Below are 22,080 nucleotides of genomic sequence, written 5' to 3'. Positions count from 1 at the left end.
AGCATCAACACATTTTCAAGAACTTGAAAGAATAAACACCAGTCAGGATATGAAAGGAGGCTTCACTTAGGATACAGGCTTGCAGATTACAATCTCTTAATAAAAGGTGATAGTTGGACACAGACAGCAAAAATCTTATGAAAGTGTCAGTTCTCTTTGTAACTTTTCAGATTTCCCTAAACAGAAGCTAAGACAGTATCACAGAGCATGAAATGCCAGAATAGTGAATAAGGATAAAGAAGAATGTAGCTCATTCTTGTAACTCCATTCTCACTCAGTTGTTTGTTTGCATATGAATTCCATAAGCTTATATATAAAAACATTAAATAAAAAATGTATAAATGCACATTGTTTTTGACAATGCACGGAAGTGAAAAGGTATTGATGAAGGAGTCCTGGAGACGGAGGGTAGTGATGATGCATAACAATGTGATTGGACTTAATGCTACTACACTGTACACTTAAAATGGTTAAAAGGGCCAATTTGATATTATGTATATTTTGCCACAGTAGACAAATTTTTTAAGTCTATAGAGTTAAAAAAGGTTGATCTAAAATAATGTCATATGCTTTCTCAAGTAGAGCTCATTTAGAAAAATACATCATATCATCACCACATGATACACAAAATGGCAATATCTAGTTACCCAACCAAAATTCATTTTTGAACTCATTTAAGGAAAACTTAATGCTTTAAAAGAATTTCAAACATAAATGAAATCATGAGGACAATCATTTATAGTAATGTATTTTCCTAAATGAGATAATTCTGTTGTCAGTGCTATGGAGATGTTTAGCATCCTGATTTCATGCACTGGATAAAATATTACAATGTCTACTATTAATGTTTCAGAGGTTATACATGTTTTTGTAATGTATAATAAAAAATAAGTACAAAGTATATATAACAATATAACATGCTAATGTGACATTTTAATGTTTTATAAACCTTAAGTATAAATGTTTTATAGATTCCTCTACATTTTAGTTTTTTTAAGTGTCATTTAATAATTATTTGAGGGATAAACATGAATGTGTGTGAACTTTAATTTGCAGTAAATAATTTAAACCAAATAACTGCCAAAATAGCCAATTTTAAAGAGAGCTATTATTCCTGGGCTTATTTCATAGAATGGATCAATTTGTATTGTTTATAAATAAGCTTGACATAGTCACTTAGATCAAGATGCTAGGAATGTTTGTCAAACAGCAATGTTAATAAGGAAATCTTTTTTATTTTCTCATTCTAAATGATTAATAAATGGTTATATGTATCTCTTCATAAATATTTAGGTACCAGAAGTTTTGATAAGACTCCTCATATAAAAATTATTTTAAACTGTTTCTATACTCAAACATGGAAAATTTAGGTAATATTAGTTTTTTCATGCATTTTATTTAATAACAGCAAAAGGAATCATAAAAGGAAACTATATGGCTGGAACAAATGGAGACAGTTTCTGAGAAATTGCAATTACCCTTGATTTTTGATTTACTGTTATGTACCACAAGGTGATAAATTTGACAAAAAGTCTTCTTAATGTGTTCTGTGCCTGAAGAACTAGTTATCATTCTATTAATGAAGTGCCTTGTCATCCACTCCTTTCCTGTCTAGTGGTCTGAGGCACTGTTAGTATCCAGACTTCTGTCTCCAGTGAAAATCAATACTTCAAAAAATCTATTCTATAGTTTACGCCAGAGCTGTTTCACCTTTAGTTCAAATAATAAGCATTACATGAAAATATAAACACACAGTTATAAAAGTTGTATTATGAATATACGCACTCTTCTGTAAGAGAGTACTTCCCAAAGGCATTAGAATTCATCTCAAGTTGATACTGAACAACTAAGTCAATGGGAGAGCAAGTGTTTTGACTCATATCATTGTTGTCTGTCTAGTATTAATTTGACTATAGCAACTATATTCTTAATCAATGCTTTATGCTTAAATTCAACTTTGTATGATTTTATCTTGCTTTTTTTTAGATATTGGCTCTACTGTTAGCTATTTCACCAGTATTAAATCCTTATTTTTTCTTGGGCCTCATCTCTCAGAGTACATAAATTCACCTATTCAATAGAATTAATCCCTGCAAACAAGTGAGTGTACTCTAATACTGAACTTTCCTTTCCACCAGCCTCTACACACTCCCCTCTGGGGAGTGTTTCACAGAGGCTGAAGGGATCTAAGAGACATTCATTGTCCATACTTCTGTTTCTGGTCAGATTATCCAACATGGTACATTTGGAAAAGATAGATAATTATATAAGAAAAAATAACCCATAATGTCCCCATATGATAAATGGTTGTATACTATTTTAGGCAATTTCCCTTCATTATCTGTCTTTATCTTTGGCCTACTGTCTAAACCTTCTTAATTCCTCTGGAACATTGGGTCATTGTAAATATCACTGAACAACTTCCTAAATTCTGTCCTCAACAACTTTTCCCTTTTTTTCCAAAAGCGTATTTTATTTTCCCACAGTAAACAACAACCACAAAACTTCCTTAACACCAATATTGCCAAACTTCTTATCTTCACTGACAACCTTCTTAAAAATAGCTTCTATTGATTCAATTTCCCCATCACACATTCACTCTTAAAATTTGACACTCTGGCTTTTGATCTCAGACCCTATTTCCAAATCAAAAGAGAATCTTTGCCCAAAACCTTTCTAGAATATCTTCAGCACTGACATTCCCTTCTTAAAGGACTGGTGCTGTCTTTACTACAATCTATTGTTTTTTAGGCTTACAAAAAAGAGAGACTCCCTGCCTTATTCCCTTAACTTTTATGACTTCTGTACCTGTATTGACTTGATGAAGATGTAAGAAGTGAAGAGAGAAGGACAGGTTCAATTGACAGAAAGTTTGCACATTCCCTAGTTCCACTTATTTGACTTTATATTTCTAGACAACATTAATACATGGCTAACTATTAATTAACTTATATCATTGGTACTCCAGATGTTAAGCACACACGTATGAGGAAATATATATTTTGAAATGTTTAGCCTATTTGCATATGTAGTGTCTGAAATTAGTACCTTTCAAATCAATGTAGTTCTATAAGATTTATTTACAAATTTAAAAAGTGACTTATTAATCCAATCCCTTAAAAATTTATTCCATTGTGTTAAGCTAATGTAATAAATGGCATTGAATTCAATACACAGTATATTGTGATATACTATATGAATTGATAAAATAACTGCCATTGTGGAGTTTCTGCTTTAACAGTGCAATGGAACACCTCCTTTGATCACTGGTTAGCATGACCAGATCTCCTCTAAAACCATACAGTATTCAAAAACAAATTCTCTAGAAACAAAGAGACCTCATTTCATTTGAAAAGGAATGCAAAAATCTTCCATGTGCATAACCTCCTGCACATTCTATATGTTCCACAGTTTCTTATATACTTGGCTGTGAAAAATTGCAATTTAAATAATTTAATTTAAAAATGAGACTGGCTTCAAAAACACAGACCAAAAGAACATATGACCTTGGTGTTCTGAATTTGCCAACCCTTTCCTTTCTCTTTAGAAGCATGTCTATATTAATCCAATCGTCCATTCATAACCCTTCATTAATATAGCAATAGAAGCTCCGTGATCTTACCACATGTGAATAAGGCCCCAAACTAAATATAATTGAACCCACAGAAGAAAAACTGAAATTAAAAGCCATTTTAGCCAAAAGGATAAAAAAAAAGTGCCCTGACTTGACAATTTAAAGTAAATCATACCGAGAATCCCTAACAAATGTGTACTTGATACATATATATGTGGAGCAGCTTATATTTACACAGAGTTCAATTCAAAGGAAATAGTTATGCAGCAAAGTAAGATCTTAACTTCCCTTGCTTAATGTGCAGTGCACTGAATCTTCATTGCATATACAAAGGCAAGTTCCAGTGCCAAGATTTAATCAACATCTAAATATTTGAAGGGGTGGTAATAATGTTGTCCCTAATAAAATTTTTACCTGTCTTGGGGTCAATAGAGAAATAAGGTTGTCCCTGAAGAATGCTATAAACGACTCTGGCACTGTTTCCATAGGTCGGGTCATCTGCATCCGTGGCCTTGACCTGGAGCACATATGCACCTGGAAAATAAGACAATATGACTCTAACATCTTTGATTTACAGAGCTCAAGTCATGTATTTTATCTTCTGGACTTCAATTTCCTTTGGTATTTGGCATTTCTCAATGATTCTGTGAGTACAGGATACACTGAGAATAATTTAACCATTATATAACCAAAATGTTGGGTAACAATGTAGCAGTTGGGGCAAATAAATGATACATATCTTAAATATCTACTTTAAGAGTTGTGTCTATGTCCAGTAGCTAGATCATTGAAATGAAAGTCATCAGGTTAACTTTATTGATTTGCACACCAAAGAAAACATGACACTGCTTACATTAGCTCATCTGCTTATTGTAGATGTTTTAATTTCACAATTAGGATGTCAATAAAAAAGCTAATAGGTTTAAAGTCTCACTGAACTTTAGAGGGTATAAGTAATTTGCAATTGCAATTTAAAAATCAACAGCTCCGTACTAACATTAGGGAGATCTTAATTAGGACAATATTTGAGAAATTGAGGAACCTAAAATAATTGCAGTTATAACTACAGAAGCACCCATAGGCCTCAAGACTGAGTAAACCTAAAGGTTCAGTGAAACAGAACATTAAAGACTATCAAAATTACCTTCAGCTTTTCTCATTTTGGGACACTTGGTTCATATCACTTATGTAGTAAGAGAAATTGAAATGAGATTTTTTTGCTGTATTTTTATCTTATATATGCATAATCATAGTTAAGTCTTTCTCTAAGAACTTTTTGAGTATCTCTTCTTAATATCTTGCTCTAACTTACTATACTGAGTTCAGATCAAAGTAAAATCAAACTGATCAAACATGATATAAATAAAATAAATACGTTGCTGGTGGTTAGAAAAAAATCTGTACTGAGCATGAAGGGAGTGATATGTACATCCAGATGTAAACAATGAGCAGTACATTCTTCATTCCTTGGAGGTATTTGAAGTAACTGCTCAGTTTTGGAGACACAGGATTGTTTCTTTACATTTAGTTACTCATTCAGGCTTTGGCTTAAGGCAATAAATTGGAAAAAACTAAATCTTCAAGTTTTACTGTAAAAGTTAAGAGAATGAACCATCTCTTCACCTCTACCCTTTTTGTTGTTGATGTTCAGGTGGTCAAAAAATTCAGAAAGATCACTTTCAGTGCCACATTCAGTGCCAAATGCTTTATCTTAAAATTTTTTGGTGAATTTGTTATATTTAAAAGATGAAGAACTGTTTTATTATAGCAGCCTTTCCCAGGGAATTTCTAGAAGTAGGCAAATGTTTCTAATTAAAGAGGGATAACTGATATTTCCATCAATATTTGTACCATCATTAATAGTTACTTGACAAATAGCCATTGAATACCTATATTAAAGATTCATAAAAGCTATGTCATCCTCCTTAATGCTGTAGAAATGAACAGTTGCAAAAATAAATTCCCCCTTCCCTTCCCTTTTCCGTGCAGTGATTTTCCTGGAGATCTTCTCTACATTTCATCACACATATTTTGTTTAGACAAAGTCTACAGATATTTAATAATGCCCAAATTCTAGGTGTCAATATTGCAGTTGCAAAGCTAGAGATGATTCTACTCCAAGGATATACTTAAAGAAAAAATTATTATATCTGCTAAGAAATATTATTAACTAAATTTAATAAACATTTACCCAATCCATACTGTATGCCCAATAAGGAGGAAAAAAAGATGAATAAGATAGTATCTTCCCTTTTATATTTTTGGTTTTAATATTAATATGAACCTTCACTAGGTATGCAAAAAAACCCATCTTCCAAAAACAGTATTAAATACTCTGTGTTAATAATTTTTTACTTAATACTCACATATTTAAAGGAATAAGTTAAGAAATATTCCCATAGCTCATAGAAGCAGCCCATGTCATTTAATCCCATTTCATGCAACTCAAAAGGATCACTGGATAGTGAGCATAACTGCACCTGTAATATACTTCTCCAGTTTCACCCATAGTATCAGAAATGATTGTCCACCCAGTTAGAGAAAAGAGTAATAAAAAAAGTTTTTTCACTAATAACCAATGTAAGTTATTCAAGAGTTCTTAGAGCTGTTTCTCTAAGTGTTCACCAGAGCACAATTAAACACCATTATACCAGGTTGTTTTGCTGGATGCGTCATGATTTTTTCAAGCCAACACAAAAGACAGATTTCATACTCTCTTCATGAAAAAGACTCTGTTAATTACCTGGATGTATGTTTCCAAGCACTATGATGCTCACTGCTCGTATAGCACACCAGTTCCTGACATTATTAAACACAAAGCCCAATAGGTAGGTGCAGAGCCTTGTACTTGGAGACATGTTTAATTTGCAAAAAGGAAATAATATAATCAGTGATATCCTCAAAAACTGCAAGAGCCTTCTATTAGGAAGCAGTCACTCTGGGATTTACTATCTTAACACTCAAATCCAGGTTGGCTATGTAGCCATTCAAATGCTTAAGTGCAGAGCACATGTAACTAGCAAAGACACCATTCTTTTGTAAGGAACTTGAGAGAAGAGGCAGTGGAGAGTTTTGAACCACCTCAGTTTTCCATGTATCATTGTGCTGTTTAGTAGTAAGTTAATAGTGTAATTTTAATAACAAAGCTAATATTAATAAAGTTATAGAAATAAATTATAAATTTAAGTGCTCAAAGAATATATATGTTTATATATGAGAATATATATGTATTAATATCATGTTACTATATGTACTGATATCCATAAAGCAAAGAACAGAGAACGGGAACACTGAGAGTTATAGAACCACCGTGAAGAAAAAAAGTCATTAGGAGAAGTACATTTGATATAAACTGCAACTAAATAATGATTTCCCTAGAACCTCAAAATACCTGGGTTATAGTTCATATTGAAACCTGTTTGGATATAATTTTTAGTGTATATAACATCTGAAAAATTAGTTCTGTATTGTAAATTCAGTAATAATATGATGTGATCTCAACCTTTTGCCAATAAACATTCTCTTATAAATTCTGAATAGAAAACTCATTAAAGAGGGATATATTACCTACATGAATTAACTTCCATCAGTTTGTACTGTTCTCTAATTTATGTTGAAAACACTAATATAAAAGGTATGCTGTTTGACTTAATAATTCCAATATGAAAATTTATACCTATATTTAATATGATAGTCCCCTCTTACTTCCAAGGGCTATGTTCCAAGACCCCCAGTGGATGCCCGAAAGAGCAGATGGTACTGAACCCCATAAATACTGTGGTTTCTCCTATACTTACACACCTATGATAAAGTTTAATTTATAAATTAGCAGTAAGAGATTAAAAACAATAATTAATAATTCTACTCATTGAATATGCCTTTTGCTGTTTATCATGCCTGCAACTGTCTCAGATGGTTTGGATCCTCATTGTCACACCTGCTGAACTGAAAAGCATCCCAGTGCGTCCTCCATCAGTAACTTTTACAAAGGAGTATCAGCGTCTTTGTCGCATAACACAAGATTGATTGTGTTACTTTACTTTCCTTCATTAAAAAAAAAGTTAGAAATTAAAAAAAAAAAAACAGCCTATAATGGGTTTCTATTTCTACTGAAAGAAAAATCATTTAATCTCATTGACACACTACAAACAGCTTGATGTTAATGTTACAAATATCTACAAGTACCCCTCCCAGATTCGTTTCCATATGTGTAGCCACAGACCCCATGCCAGGACTGCCCACATTCTTTACTGTTTATCTGAGGCTCTTTCACGCCTCTGTGCTCTTGCCCAGGTGATTCCACTTCTGGAGGACATTCACCTCCACCATCTGGAGAAGGCTTCACCCTGCATGTTCCAGTCCCACTGTCACTTCTGTGAATCCTTGTTTTTCTGCTCTCAAGTAGAAACAGTATGTCCACACCTCTGTACTCCCACCAGCTTTAGTACATTATCAGCCTAAGTACATTTTGATTTTTGAAACTCAACACATGGTGTGCTCCTCTCATGGACTACAAAATCTTTTATATCAACAGCCCTTGCATATTCATTCTTTGTATATATAGTGTCTGTTATGAAGTAGCCTCAAATAAATGTTTGTTGTTTGGATACTTATATATTCAGACTTATATGTGTGTGTGTGTGATACATATACAAAATACAGAAGTACTATAAACATGATACTCTAAGTGGGCAACCTGCCAGCTAGTTATGGCCTTCAGAGTATGTTTTTCAAGCTACATTGGAAATTTGACTTGCCTTGAATTTCTAATGTACCTTACTGTTCTCACTCAAGAAAGTAGAACAAAAAATAAGTGATATTATATTTTTAAAAATCACATAAGCAAGATTAGCCACAATATGGAATGCAAACCCAAGGGGACTTAGTATACAGTTCTTTGCTGAATAATGTTAACCTCTCACAGTACTAATGCATAAACAAGAAAAGAGAAAAATTTCACATGGCATGTTATTATCTTTCAGCTTTTGCCCCATCTATATGTTACATTATAACAAGGAAATAATTTAATTAGAATTATAAAATTATAAATATTCTTAAATTTCTTTTCAAATAGGACTGGCAAATAAATGTACATTTTATTAAGAAGCCATTAAACAGCAGAGAAATGTAAAGCAGAAAGGTTTTCAGAATCAAGTCAGAAAGAGAAAGTGTGTGTGTATGTATATGAGATGCTTACAAAGGAATAGGATGCCGTAAGACACTGAAACATGAGGTTTACTAAAGTAGAGCTTAATTACAAAGTAAAAAGCATAGATGCACAGCGGGCGAGTTTAGTCTTTAAAGTAACTGGGTCTTTAATCAACTTTACATTAGATTTCACTGCACTGCTCATGAACACATGGTTCTTATATTCCTTCTGTGGATTTTCCTTTTATATTTGCCCCTTAAAATTGTAAATGTCTCCTCTGTCCTTTTTATGATCAACAAGGGCTGCATATAAGGCCTTTACAAGAATTACTAAGATCGGCAATTCCTGGAACATATATAGCAGCCCAGTCCTATACAATTTCCCTAGAAGATGTCTTTAATTAGGACAGGCTGCTTGATTTGCCATTGTGATTGCCATCTTTGTCTCTGGAGCCTTAATCAGTCACTAACCAACTGTGTGGCCTCAAGTTAGTTATTTAACCTCTCTGTTTTAGGTTCATCATATGTAAAAAAGGTGAGGAAATAAGTACTAATTTTCCAGCAGTATAAATGAGTCACTATTTATAAAGAAATTGTAACAGAGTTTTCCACATAGTATGTGTTCTCTAAATGTATGTAAAATAAAATGAATATATTACATAGGGTGACCACTTCCAAAAGTAAGATTAACATGATGATTGTCCTAAAGTTCCACACTGAATATTTATATACTGATCTGAATTTTTAACTCTGCCATGTTAGAAAATTGTGATTTTGAGATGTCTATTTAAAACATATTAAAATGTAAACAAGTAGGCAATGAGATATTAGACCACTTTGTTAGAGACCCAAGAAAGAAGAGTTTGTGTATTTGCTAAATCTGCCTAATAATCAGACTTCTAAAGATTTGAAAAGACATCTGTTATAAAAGTCCCCCCAATAGAAGCTATATCCCTTGAATTGTACTTCTAGGATCAAGGCAATCTGGGTTTTTCTGGCCCCAACTCTGACCCTGCTCAGCCTGGCCTCAGAGTGTCCCCTGCACACCTAATGTGGTGACATCAACATATGATTTGTTATTCAGTACAAGGACCCAAAAGTACTCTAAGGTTATAAAACTTTCCTCCTAGATATGTCCTAAATATTTTAGACTACACATATTTACACGTTGTGATTCAAATGTATTTTGATGGATAAGTGAATCCACTTTTATGAGCACTTTATCTCTCTGTTATGTGCCAAGAACTGTATACCACATACACCAATACAAATGCTAATGCCTGCTTCCAGTGACACATACTGAACTCCAGTATCCAGTGATGATACAATGTTGCCTGCGTTGCAACTAATATCACTTGGAAGTTATTTTCACAGAGGCTTTCAGGAAATTCTATAGAAATCATGATAAAATGTGTGAGTTTAGAATTCATTCACTCTGTGGTTTACAGCTATAGTCCATAAGCTCTGTATATTTTCTGTGTAGCATCATATTCTTAAAGGATAAAGAAATCACTTTTGATTCAAATGCATTTAGCCAAGATGTTAAGGACCAGTAGACATTTACTTAATACACATACACAGATGATTCTGATCAAAATAAAGAGTAATAAATATCTACCATACATTATAGCTTTGCCTAGCCTACATTAAACATGCTCAGAGCACTTACATTAACCTCTGGTTGTGCAAATTCATCTAACACAAAATTTATTTTATAATAAAGTGTTGAATAATTCATGTAATTGATTGAACACTGTGCTCAAAGTGAAAACAGAATGGCTGTATGGGTATACATGGTTGAAAGAGTATTGGTTGTTACACCCTCATGATCACGTGGCTGACTGAGAGCTGAGCTCACTGTCACTGCCCAGAACCACAAGAGAGTATCATACCACTATTGCTAGCCCAGGAAACAATCCAAATTCAAAATTCAAAGTGCAGTTTCAAATGAATACATATTGCTTTTGTGCCATTGTGAAGTATAAAAATTATTAAGTTAAAGCATCAAAGGTCAGGGACTTTCTATCTGTCCAACCATCCATCCATCTGTCCATCATCAATCCATCTATCTACATCTATCTTCCTATCCATTTATCTTTCATCTATCTTTTTCTTATTGAAAGGAACAATACATATTATATATGTGTGTGTGTGTATAAACTGGAAGTCAGAAGTATTAAATTCTAGAACAACCTCAGTAGTTAAATAGATAAATGATTCTTTGAAAATTATTTCAGTTCTGGAAGGATAGTAATAATATAATTTTAGAGGATAATGTAATCATCTCCCCCCCAAAAATTAATCCCACCTGATCTTAAAAGCTAATACATATCATATATCACTATCTCCCTCACACTTCCTTGTATATTAGAAGAAGCTTAACTCCTTTGGAGATATTAGGCTCACCTAAACTAACAAACATAAGCCTTTACTTCTGGCTAATAATGATTGGTTAAGGAATGTAAATGTAACCAATTTCTAGCCAATAAAACTAGAGATGTTTGCTGAGATCTACTAGGACAAGCTCTCTCTCTTTTTATTTGGATGCTGGTGTGCAGTCTGGGACCTCTATAGCCATTTCAGCACCTTGGGGAAATGTGACTAGAGACAGTCACACACAAGAGACCACAAACGTGGGAATCTCAAGAAAGGAACTGGGGAGTCTCCAAACCTGGCTGAATTTCAACCACCAAGTATTTCAATGATTTAAGATCATAAATCCCTTTTTCAGTGTGATTTGACACTTTGAGTTGGACTGGGATTTCCTGTTCCAGACTGACAAAATTTTGTTAAGTCACTTAAATATTCTAAGCTTCTGTTACTTTAAATTGAAAATGGGACTGTACATAGTTGGGAGTACAAGAAACTTATTTATGCACTCATAAGTTAATACATGTAAATTGCTTAGCATAATAACTGGCACCTAGGTAGTCCACATCTAAATGGTTGATGCTAAAATTCTTCAACTTTAAAATGAAAGGGTAAAATTTCATTGTTTCCTCCTAATTCCAGTAATTTGTTACAAACTGAAATAAAACCCAATGTAAACTCTTTCCAAAATAAATTTTCCATTACTGCAAAGTAATCTTTGTGTTACAGCATTTTGAACATATCACTTCTCTGTCCACATGTTTCAGTGGTGTGCCGTGAATCACTATGCGTTCAGAACTCCTTGAGACTGTTCACAGGCTGATATCCATTTGTCTCTTCACTCTTAAATTTAACTCTTTAGCTTCTCCAAACCACCTCTTTGGAAAATTTGTTTCATCCACCATCCAACAAAAAATCAGAGCTCTGCCAATTAATTTTTGGCAACCCTGACCTGTCATCTAAGAACTGAAAACATGTATCTGAATTTCATGAAAGCTTTACAAAATATAATTTAAGCCATGTATGTAATCACCTCCCTCTGGTGCCTTCCCATTACCCAGTCTTCTTCTGGACATACTACACATAAACTGGCTCAATGTTATGTGTTCACAGAGTATTTCCATCAGTCCTGCCCTTAATTGAAATATTGCTTTCCCCTGAGCCTAATACTCCCCACTAGTGCACTTTAGACCTACACTGCATTCCTTTAGCTTTCTGCCAATGTTTCTGATTAACTCACCTTCCCTGCCAAGGGTGGCAGGTGCTGCTCATGTTTATCTGTCTCCTTTGGGGGCATTTAACTGGTTGATACAAATCTCCTTCATGTTAACTTACACTATGGTTTGTTTTCTCAACATCATTTGTGCTTGGATGTCCCCTTTCTTCATGATTACCATTTCTGAGTCTTCCTTACAGACTCATTTTCCCCTCCTGCCCTTTAACGGTTCATGCACTCCAGTTCGCTCCACACTCTACATGCTTGACTCTACAATCTCATTCATATTTGCCCCTAGGTACCAGCAACTGGAATGACATTTATATTTGCCAGTGGCTTATGTAACAGAACTGACATTTAACTAGACCAAGATATATATACCCAATTTGTTGGTTACATTCTAATCTTTTTTCAATATTTTAATGTTTCTCACCTGGATTTTAGTGTTATAATATGTAATAATTACCTTTTTGTCATAATAACCTACCATCTACCCTGTACACATAAACCATTTTTGCTTTTCAAAAAAGTAATCTGGATATTGTCCTCAGCACTAGCTCTAATGCTCTTTGTGAATCTGCTTCTACCTCTATTTCCAGGTTTATATCTGACCTGCCACACTGTTGTCTACTTTATGCTGCCTCAGCACAATATTACTTTCCACAATAGTGCTACTTAATACCCTGCTCTTTATATATTCTGTCATGGATATCAGAAATGTCCTTTTACCCAGATGAACTTCAGCCCAAATTAAAGTCTGGCCTCAATAGCTCCTTTTCCAGAAGCTCATTTCCATACATTTACAGATTATCTTCTTTCACATCTTTCCTGTTTCCACTAAGAAGCGAGCACAAGGTGTAGAATGAAGATGGTTTACATTTCCTTTTGGAATCCCAGTATCCACTATGAAGCTTTTGGTACATAATAGGCACTTAATACATGTCTCTTGAATAAGTAAAATTTTAAAAATGATTTTCATTTGGAAGTTAATCTTGCCTAGCTGATATTAAGCATTCACAATGAAGCCTTTGTGATATCTCCTGACTCAGGTGAAAGGCTAAATGACCCCTACTGTCAATAGTTATGACAGAAATGCTGCTTTGCTGTCTGTCAGAAATCGAAGGGCAACTTCAAATCAAAAGTGCCTTGAGAACCCTAAATACTGGTAGCAAAAGGACACAAGAAATCAATTACTGGCCTGTTGATAATCCTGACACATGATGCCCTGCTAAGTCTAAAGAAGGGTCCACAATTCTACTCTCACTTTCAAGGAGAGAATAAACTTTTTCAAGAGGAAAGACTATTTTGAAGTCATATCTATGGGAAAGTCAATATAAGAATCTAGAACTTGTTATAGCAGTCAGATTACCTGGAACCAAGTGACCTTGTTATTGGTTATTTCACAAACTAAAAGATATGATGATGCCACATGACTGTAATATTTGCAAAAATACTCAGGAATCCACATGTATAATTACAGAAAGTGAGTAGGACTATGAAATAGCAATCATTGTAGCTATTATTGTTTAATTCTGGATAATGGACAAAGGTATGTTATTTGTGTGCAAGTACTATGATTTAATATTAAGGTTTGGTTCCTTTTGTTCCTGGCTACAGTGATTTAGCCAGAAGTTTGGTTTTATCAGTTTTTACAGAAATAAGAGACTTAGAAACCTATTTGTTTTGCTACATTCATTATAACCCAGTTCATCAGGGAAGAAATGTGCTGTAGTTAAGCAAATTTCAAACTTTCCTAGATTTCATATGCTTTATAATCCAGATTCTCCCAATTGATGAACATATGGCAATGGTGAATTGAAATAACCTGTTCTCACTTTCTTCATCTATAAAATAGGGGTTTGGAATAGATGCCTTAAGATTCCACTATACAAACACATGTGATTCTAGACAAAATAGCCTGATTAAATCTATAGTTGGCTCAATTAAGCTTTAGTGGATTTGTCAGCTTCACTTCACTTCACAAGTTTCTATCAAATTTCCCTTGACATAAGTTTCTCTCTTGAGAATGGAATCTAAAATTTAAATCTGAAGAAGTTTTAACTATAGTTCTCATGATGATGAACATTTTCACTTTAAAAACTTTAAAAGTTGGACATGAGTTTTAAAACTCATTAAAAAATAACATCTATCACGACTTTATAAGATAATTATCTGTTTATTATTAACCACTGAACTTTTCAGAGTAACAGAGAAAATGAAAGATAAAAACCATTCTTTCACTAAACTATAATCTTCATGCACACTACATGGAACATTGAATTTATCCTGGTACCTGCACAATATATGCCAATAACTTGGAGGCATTTATGTTTCTTAAAGCAATGAAATATATAGAGATACTATTTTAAAATACATTTGATGACAAAAATAAAGCTCACGACGCCATTATTTCCAAATGAATGCTGTATCTCTTAATTATCCAACTATTTATCATAAAGCTTCTCTCATTACACTAAAACTATTCCTTTTCAATATTTTAGTGAATATATCATTACATGGAATTTTTCATATATAGTATTTTTAAACTGCTTTCAAGTTTTAAGATGGCCATAAAATATAGTGCAGATTACAAGATAAAAAGGGATTAAAAGTCTAAAAGAGACTGAGTTATAGCTCGATGGTGCTACCCATGAATTTATTTTACGATCCAGCTAAGGAGACAGAAAAGAGACCAAATGAAAAGTGGGCAGATAGAAGATGATTCAGAATATTAAAGTCATGAATTGGACTAACATTTGATTTAAAAGGTAGATTGAAAACTTGGTGAAGGGCAATTTTGGGGCATAATTACAAATTATTAGTCAGTGATGTTTAAAAAGAAGCTGTGAGAAGATAAATTTCAAGAAAGGGTTTGGTGTCCTTTCTTATAAAGATTTAGCAGCTGCCCAGTAGCCCACCAAGCATACCAGAGTCCTTCATGCATGAGGGCCTGAGACTCAGTTCAAAGATCTCCTTCTCTTTAGATCATGGAACCTGGGGGCCACATTTAGCAGAGGCCTCCACATCTTTGAAGTTTTGGATAGTAGTTGGTCCATTCTCCAAACCCTATCAAGCAGAGTAGTTATGACTACTGCAGCCATATTTCCTGCTGCTTTGGTTTCTCTTATTGTCTGTATTGATTCTGAGGGTTCCTTTCACTGGAGTCAGGCCTAGGAGTGCAGCTTCCTTCTAGTCTGTGACGTTAGAGCACTAAGCTAGGACTTGTCTATTGATGAGGATCATTCTCTCACTGTTTGCTCTACACATATTGCCTTTTGTTTCATTTTTTTTTCTTTCTTGAGCTGGTATTTCCTTATCCACAGGCATACACTTCCTATTAAGTTATTAGGAAATGGGGTCCCAAGTAGAACCCATTTCTAGGATTTTCCATCTGAGAGAGAAAGCCTCAGTGTCTCAGGGCTTTCATCTCTTAGTCCTGAAGGGTAAGATTTTGCATTGAGGCACAGTCTTGAGTTTTCCATAATTTCCAGACAGAAACACAGAAACCCTGGCTCTTTCATCTAATGAGGACTCATCTAAATGTACACACTTAATACAAGGGCACTTCTTCAGATGCCCTCCAGGGAGAGAAGTATTTCCACAGATTTTCATTTTATGAAGGCATCAGTCAAGTCACAAATTCTATTGCAACTTACACTGTACTAAGCCTGAGGATACAAGAATAAAAAAGAAGCAAAAACAAAAGAAAACTCTGCCCTTAAAATACACTACGCACAGAACTTTATTTCATATGATTTGTTTTGTAGAATCAAAACATTTATCTCATCTGCATCTCCTTCTTCTATTCCCCAAAAACAGTTGGAGTGTTACAATTAATAGTAATAATTGATAAATATGGAAATACTGCAGCTACTATGCAATAGTGCACAAAATTATTTTACTTAGTACTGGAAACCGTTCCACCTCTTATAGTTAGCTCTCTTTTTACAAATGCTAACTTACACTTGGTAAACGTTGTAACTGAGAAAACCCAGGAAGTTGACTACAAAAACCTAGCCGTTAGCTGCTACACTGGGCCATCTCCAGAGAACATAGGAGCTCTTCATAAAGTGACTGTTCCATTTTGCTGGCCATATGTCGTACAATTTATTTCTAGTTATTTTTTAAAATCTGGAATTTGTCTTTTAGAAATACATTGTTAGTTTTAATATGTGCATCTTTGTAAGATACTTTAAAATCAGAAAGTGTGATGCCTCCAGCTTTGTTCTTTCTCAGGATTGTTTTGGCTATTCTGAGTTTTTTTTTTTTTTTTTGGTTCCCTATGATTTTTAGGATTTTCATTCTTTTTGTTAAAAGGTACCATCAGAATATTGTTTTTAAGGGATTACATTGAATTGGCACATCATTTTGGTAGTATGGACATTTTAACACTATTAAGTCTTCCAATCCATGAACATTGGATATCTTTACATTTATTTGCATCTTCTTTAATTTCTTTCATCAGTATTTTATAGTTTTCAATGTATAAGTCTTTCACCTCCTTTCCTAGGTGTATTACTGAGTATTTTAATATTTTTGACACTATTATAAGTGAGATTTTTTTTTCACTTTCTTTTTTGGGTAGTTTACTGTTAGTGATATAAATGAAACTGATTTTTATATGTTGTATCATACAATTTTAATGAACTCACTTATTAATTCTAATGGGTTTTTGTGGCAGATTTAGCATTTTACACAGATGAGGTCATGTCATCTACAAGCAAAAATAATTTTACACCTTCCTTTCACCTTTGAATTGTTCTTGACTATTTGCTCTGGCTAGAATTCTCAATACTATGTTGAACAGAAGTTTGCACGAGTAGGGATCCTTGCCCTGTCCTTGATCTTAAAGTAAAAGATTTCAGTTTTTCATCATTGATATTTTCATCATGTGATGTTAGTTGTGGAATTTTCAAATGCAGTCTTTTTTATTGAGGTAAATCCCCTTATATCTAATTTGTTAAGTTGTTATCATTAAAGGTGTTGAATTTTGTCAAATGCTTTTTGGGGGCACCTATTCAGATGATCATTCAATTTTTATCCTTTATTTTGTTAGTGTTGTTTAGATGGCTTATCACATTGATTTGTGTATGTTGTCCTAGCCTTGTATACCAGGGTTAAATATATAGAACACTAAAGAAGAACAGAGAGCCCAGAAATAAGCCCATCTTTGCTAAGGGAGCCAAAAATACACAATGGGGAAAGGATAGTCTCTTCAACAAATGGTGTTGGGAACACTGGATATCCACATGTGAAAGAATGAAATTGGACCTTTACCTTTTCCCATACACAAAAGTCAACTCAAGATGGATTAAAGATTTAAGTGTAATAACTGAGACTGTAAAACCTCTAGAAGAAAACAGGACACAAGCCTCATGACATTGGCCTATGCACATATTTCCTGAATAAGACAACAAAAACATTAAATAGACAAGTGGAACTATATCAAGTTTAAACCTTCTGAACAGCAAAGGAAATAATCAACAGAGTGAAAAGTTTACCAAATAGGAAAAATATTTTGAAACCACATATCTCATAAGAGGTTAATATCCAACATACATAAGGAATTCTTACAACTCATTAGAAAACACACAAACACACACACACACAGTCTGATTAAAAAATGAGCAAAGGACTTGAATAGACATTTCTCCAAAGCACATACAAATATCCAATAGTTATATGAAAACATGCCCTATATTAATAATCATTGAGGATATGCAAACCCAAATCAAAATGAGATATCATGTCACACATATTAGACTGGTTATTATTTAAAAAGAGAGAGAGGTATATAAGAAGTGCAAAGAAATCAGAACACTTGTACAATTGATGTAGATGTAAAATAGTGCAGTTGCCTTGGAAAACAATAGGGAAATTCCTCAAAATTTTAAAAATAGAACTATTATGTGAATTAACAATCCCACTTCTGGATCTACATCCCAAAGAACTGAAATCAGGTTCTCAAAGGGATTTCTACACTCCTGGGGTCATTGTAACATTACTCACAATAGCCAAGATATGGAAACAGCCTCAATGTCCACTGACAGATGAGTGTATGAAGAAAATGTGGAAAATACAAAGGAATACTGTTTAGACTTTTAAAAAAAAGTAAATCCTGCCATATGCTTGCACCATGAATGAACCTGGAGGATATTATACTGAGTGAAATAATCCAGTCACAGGACAAATACTGCAATTTCACTTATGTGAATCTTTAAAATAGTCACACTCACAAAAACAGACAAAACAGCCAGGAGCTCAGGGAAGGGGAAAAATGGGATGCTGCTGTTCAAAGCATATAAAGCTTTAGACGTTCTAAGAGATCTGCAGTACAGCATGGTGCCTGCAGTTAACATCAATTTATTTTGCACTTAAAATTTGGTAAGAGAACAGATCTTCCATGTGTTAATGTTCTTACCACAATGAAAATATTACTTTGTTTTTTTAGTAGTCAATAGTCTACTTTGTTAATCTTCATTTATATAAATTTTATTTAAATTTTAAATTCAGTATATCTAATACTAAATAGCAACTGGTGTACCTGTAGGTATATATAAAATAAATAATTTCAGATTAACTGAATACCTAAAAAGTATACAAGAATTTTTCAAAGCAGCTATATAAATCTAAGATTAAAAAGGAGTAATATACATTAAGACTTGAGTCTTTTTCTTTTAATCTTATTATTTAAAAACCCAGCATGAGGAGATTCAAGATGGCAGAATGAGAGGTGAGACTGAGAACTCCTCCCAAAACCACATATAAAATGAAAATATAGTTAATACAACTAATCCTAAAAGAGCAACAGGAAATAAGGCTGTGCTGGACTACATACACCTGGAGAACAGAGCAGACTGCATGAACCAGGGTAACATATCAAGCTTTGATCTGGGGGACCCAAGCCCTTCCCCCAACCCAGCTAACTAAAAGGAGGAAGAGAAGCAGAGTGGGGAGGGGTGGAAGCCTAAGACTGCTGAACCCCCAGCCCTGGAGAACTGCTTGGGGAACGCAAACCTACATTGCATGGTGCTCTGGAGATAAGTGGGGTTGGAAAGCTAAAACAGGCAGAATATGTGGAGAGACTGAGATTCCAGACACTTGTGGAGGACAGGGATCCACATCTAGCTGCTCTGAGACAAAGGAGAGGCAGGTGGTCTGAGAGGTTTCCTAGCAGTGAGAGGGCTGCTGAAGGGGTGGGGTTGCACAGGGCTTGCTGCACGGGAAAAGGGATAGGGGGACAAGGTTGGCTGAGTGCACTCTGTGCAGCAGGTTGGGAACTTTCAGGAACTTCAGGTGCTCCATACCCCTGGATGGCTACACAGCTCCAAAGCCCCCCACTGTGAAAGGCAGCCTACTGCACCTTCCTCCAGGCCTGCTGGCACTGACTTGCAAACCAGCAGTCCCTGCCCTGATGTCAGGCCAGACGGAGGGAGGCCCTGGTTGAGGCAGCTACAGACTCAAAGAACAGTGGCTTACACCTGTGTGCTTGGCCCACTGGTTCTGACAGTGGAGACAGGCACTGAAGCTGGGAAGCAGGAAACAGCTCTTTCCTTCCCCCAGGCTCCAGTTCTGCTCCCCTGTGAACCCGACATCATTCCAGGGGCTGAGCACCTCCATAGAATAGAGATTATTGGCACTAGAGGGTGCCGCATACAAATATGAAATGTCAAAGGAATCTGGTTCAGACCAAAATTTCACAAACACCATAAAAAGGCTAATCTTCCTGAAAGAGAGTTCAACTAAAAATCATAAACATGCTCATAGAAGTACAGAAAAATATTCAAGAACTGAGAGATGAATTTAGGATGGAGATTCAATCATTAAGAAATTCTGTATCTGAAATGAAACATACAATGGACAAATTTAAAAGCAGATTAGATGTACTAGAAGAGATGGTAAATGGAATAGAAATTAGAAAAGTGGAATACAAATAAGTTGAGGTATGGACAGAGAAAAGGATCTCCAAGAATGACAGAGTAGTGAGAGAACTGTGTGAACAATCCAAATGGAACAATATTCACATTATAGGGGTACCAGAAGAAGAAGAGAGAGGAAAAGAGATAGAAAATGTCTTTGAGGAGGTAATTGTTGAAAACTTCCCCAATCTGGGGAAGGAGATAGTCTCTCAGGCCATAGAGGTGCACAGATCTCCCAACACAAGGGACACAAGGAAGACAATACCAAGACACATAATAAATAAAATGGCAAAGATCAAGGATAAGGACAGACTTTTAAAAGCAGCAAGAGAGAGAAAAAAGATCACATACAAAGGAAAACCCATCAGGCTATCATCAGACTTATCGACAGAAACCTTACAGGCCAGAAGAGAGTGGCATGATATATTTAATGCAATGAAGCAGAAGAGTATTAAATCAAGAATACTCTACCTGGAAAGATTATCATTTAAATTTGAAGGAAGCATGAAACAATTTTTAGATAAGCAGAAGCTGAGAGAATTTACCTCCCATAAACCATCTCTACAGTGCATTTTGGAGGGTCTGCTATAGATGGAAGTATTCCTAAGGCTAAATAGCTGTCACCAGTGGAAATACAACCACAGCAAAAAAAAGTAAAACAACTAATTACTCAGCAGATGCAAAATAAAATCAATTACCCCAAAGTCAATCAAGGGATAAATAAGGAGTACAGAAAATGATACCTACATATAAAGAATGGAGGTGGAAGAAAAGGAAGGAGATAAAAAAAAGGATCTTTAGGTTGTGTTCATAATAGCATACTAAGTGAGTTAAATTAGACTGTCAGACAGTAAGAGAATTTCCCTTGAACATTTGTTAACAACAAATCTAAAGCCTGCAATGGCAATAAGTACATGCCTATCAATAATCACCCTAAATGTAAATGGCCTGAATGCACCAATCAAAAGACACAGAGTCACTGAAGGGATTAAAAAACAAGAACCCTCTGTATACTACCTACAAGAGACTTACTTCAATTCCAAGGAGATACACAGACTGAAAGTAATGAAATGGAAAAAGATATTTCATGCAACTAATAGGGAGAAAAATCAGGAGTTGCAGTACTTGTATCAGACAAAACAGACTTCAAAACAAAGAAATAACAAGAGACAAAGAAAGACATTACATAATGATAAAGGGGTCAGCTTAAAAAGAGGATATAACTATTATAAATATCTATGTATCCAACAAAGGAGCACCTACATATGTGAAACAAATACTAACAGAATTAAAGGGGGAATAGAATGTAATGCATTCATTTTAGGAGACTTCAACATACCACTCACACCAAAGAGCAGATCAAACAGACAGAAAATAAGGAGACAGAGGCACTCAACAACATATTAGAACAGATGGACCTAACTGACATCTACAGAACACTCCATCTAAAAGCGACAGGATACACACTCTTCTCAAGTGCACATGGAAAATTTTTAAGAAAAGTTCACATACTAGGCCACAAAAAGAGCCTCAGTAAACTTAGAACGATTGAAATTGTACCAACCAGCTTCTCAGATCACAAAGATATGAAACTACAAATGAATTACACAAAGAAAATGAAAAAGCCTACAAACACATGGAGGCTTAATAACATGCACCCAAATACCAATGGATCAATGACCAAGTAAAAACAGAAATCAAGCAATATATGGAGACAAATGACAACAATAATTCAACAACACAAAATCTGTGGGAAGCAGCAAAGGCCGTGCTAAGAGGGAAGTATACTGCAATACAGCCCAACCACATGAAAGAAGAACAATCCCAAATGAACAGTCTAAACTCACAATTAA

The 22,080-nt window shown here is 34.6% G+C and overlaps 1 protein-coding gene across 2 annotated transcripts in view; it reads right to left on the bottom strand.

The window, feature by feature from the left end:
* CDH12 (cadherin 12) overlaps positions 1-22,080 on the bottom strand; it is a 996,051-nt gene that overhangs the window by 88,470 nt on the left and 885,501 nt on the right. The window contains exon 6 of one of the 2 annotated variants that reach the window (XM_036896726.2): positions 3,989-4,108. The exons of the other annotated variant lie outside the window; for it this stretch is intronic. Coding sequence (XP_036752621.1) covers positions 3,989-4,108 — 120 coding nt within the window. The remainder of the gene's footprint in view (positions 1-3,988; positions 4,109-22,080) is intronic. 2 annotated transcript variants of the gene reach the window in all.

This window comes from Manis pentadactyla, chromosome 2 (assembly GCF_030020395.1).
Source record: "Manis pentadactyla isolate mManPen7 chromosome 2, mManPen7.hap1, whole genome shotgun sequence".
NCBI classification, from domain to species: domain Eukaryota; kingdom Metazoa; phylum Chordata; class Mammalia; order Pholidota; family Manidae; genus Manis; species Manis pentadactyla.
This window is presented reverse-complemented; position numbering and strand designations above follow the sequence as displayed.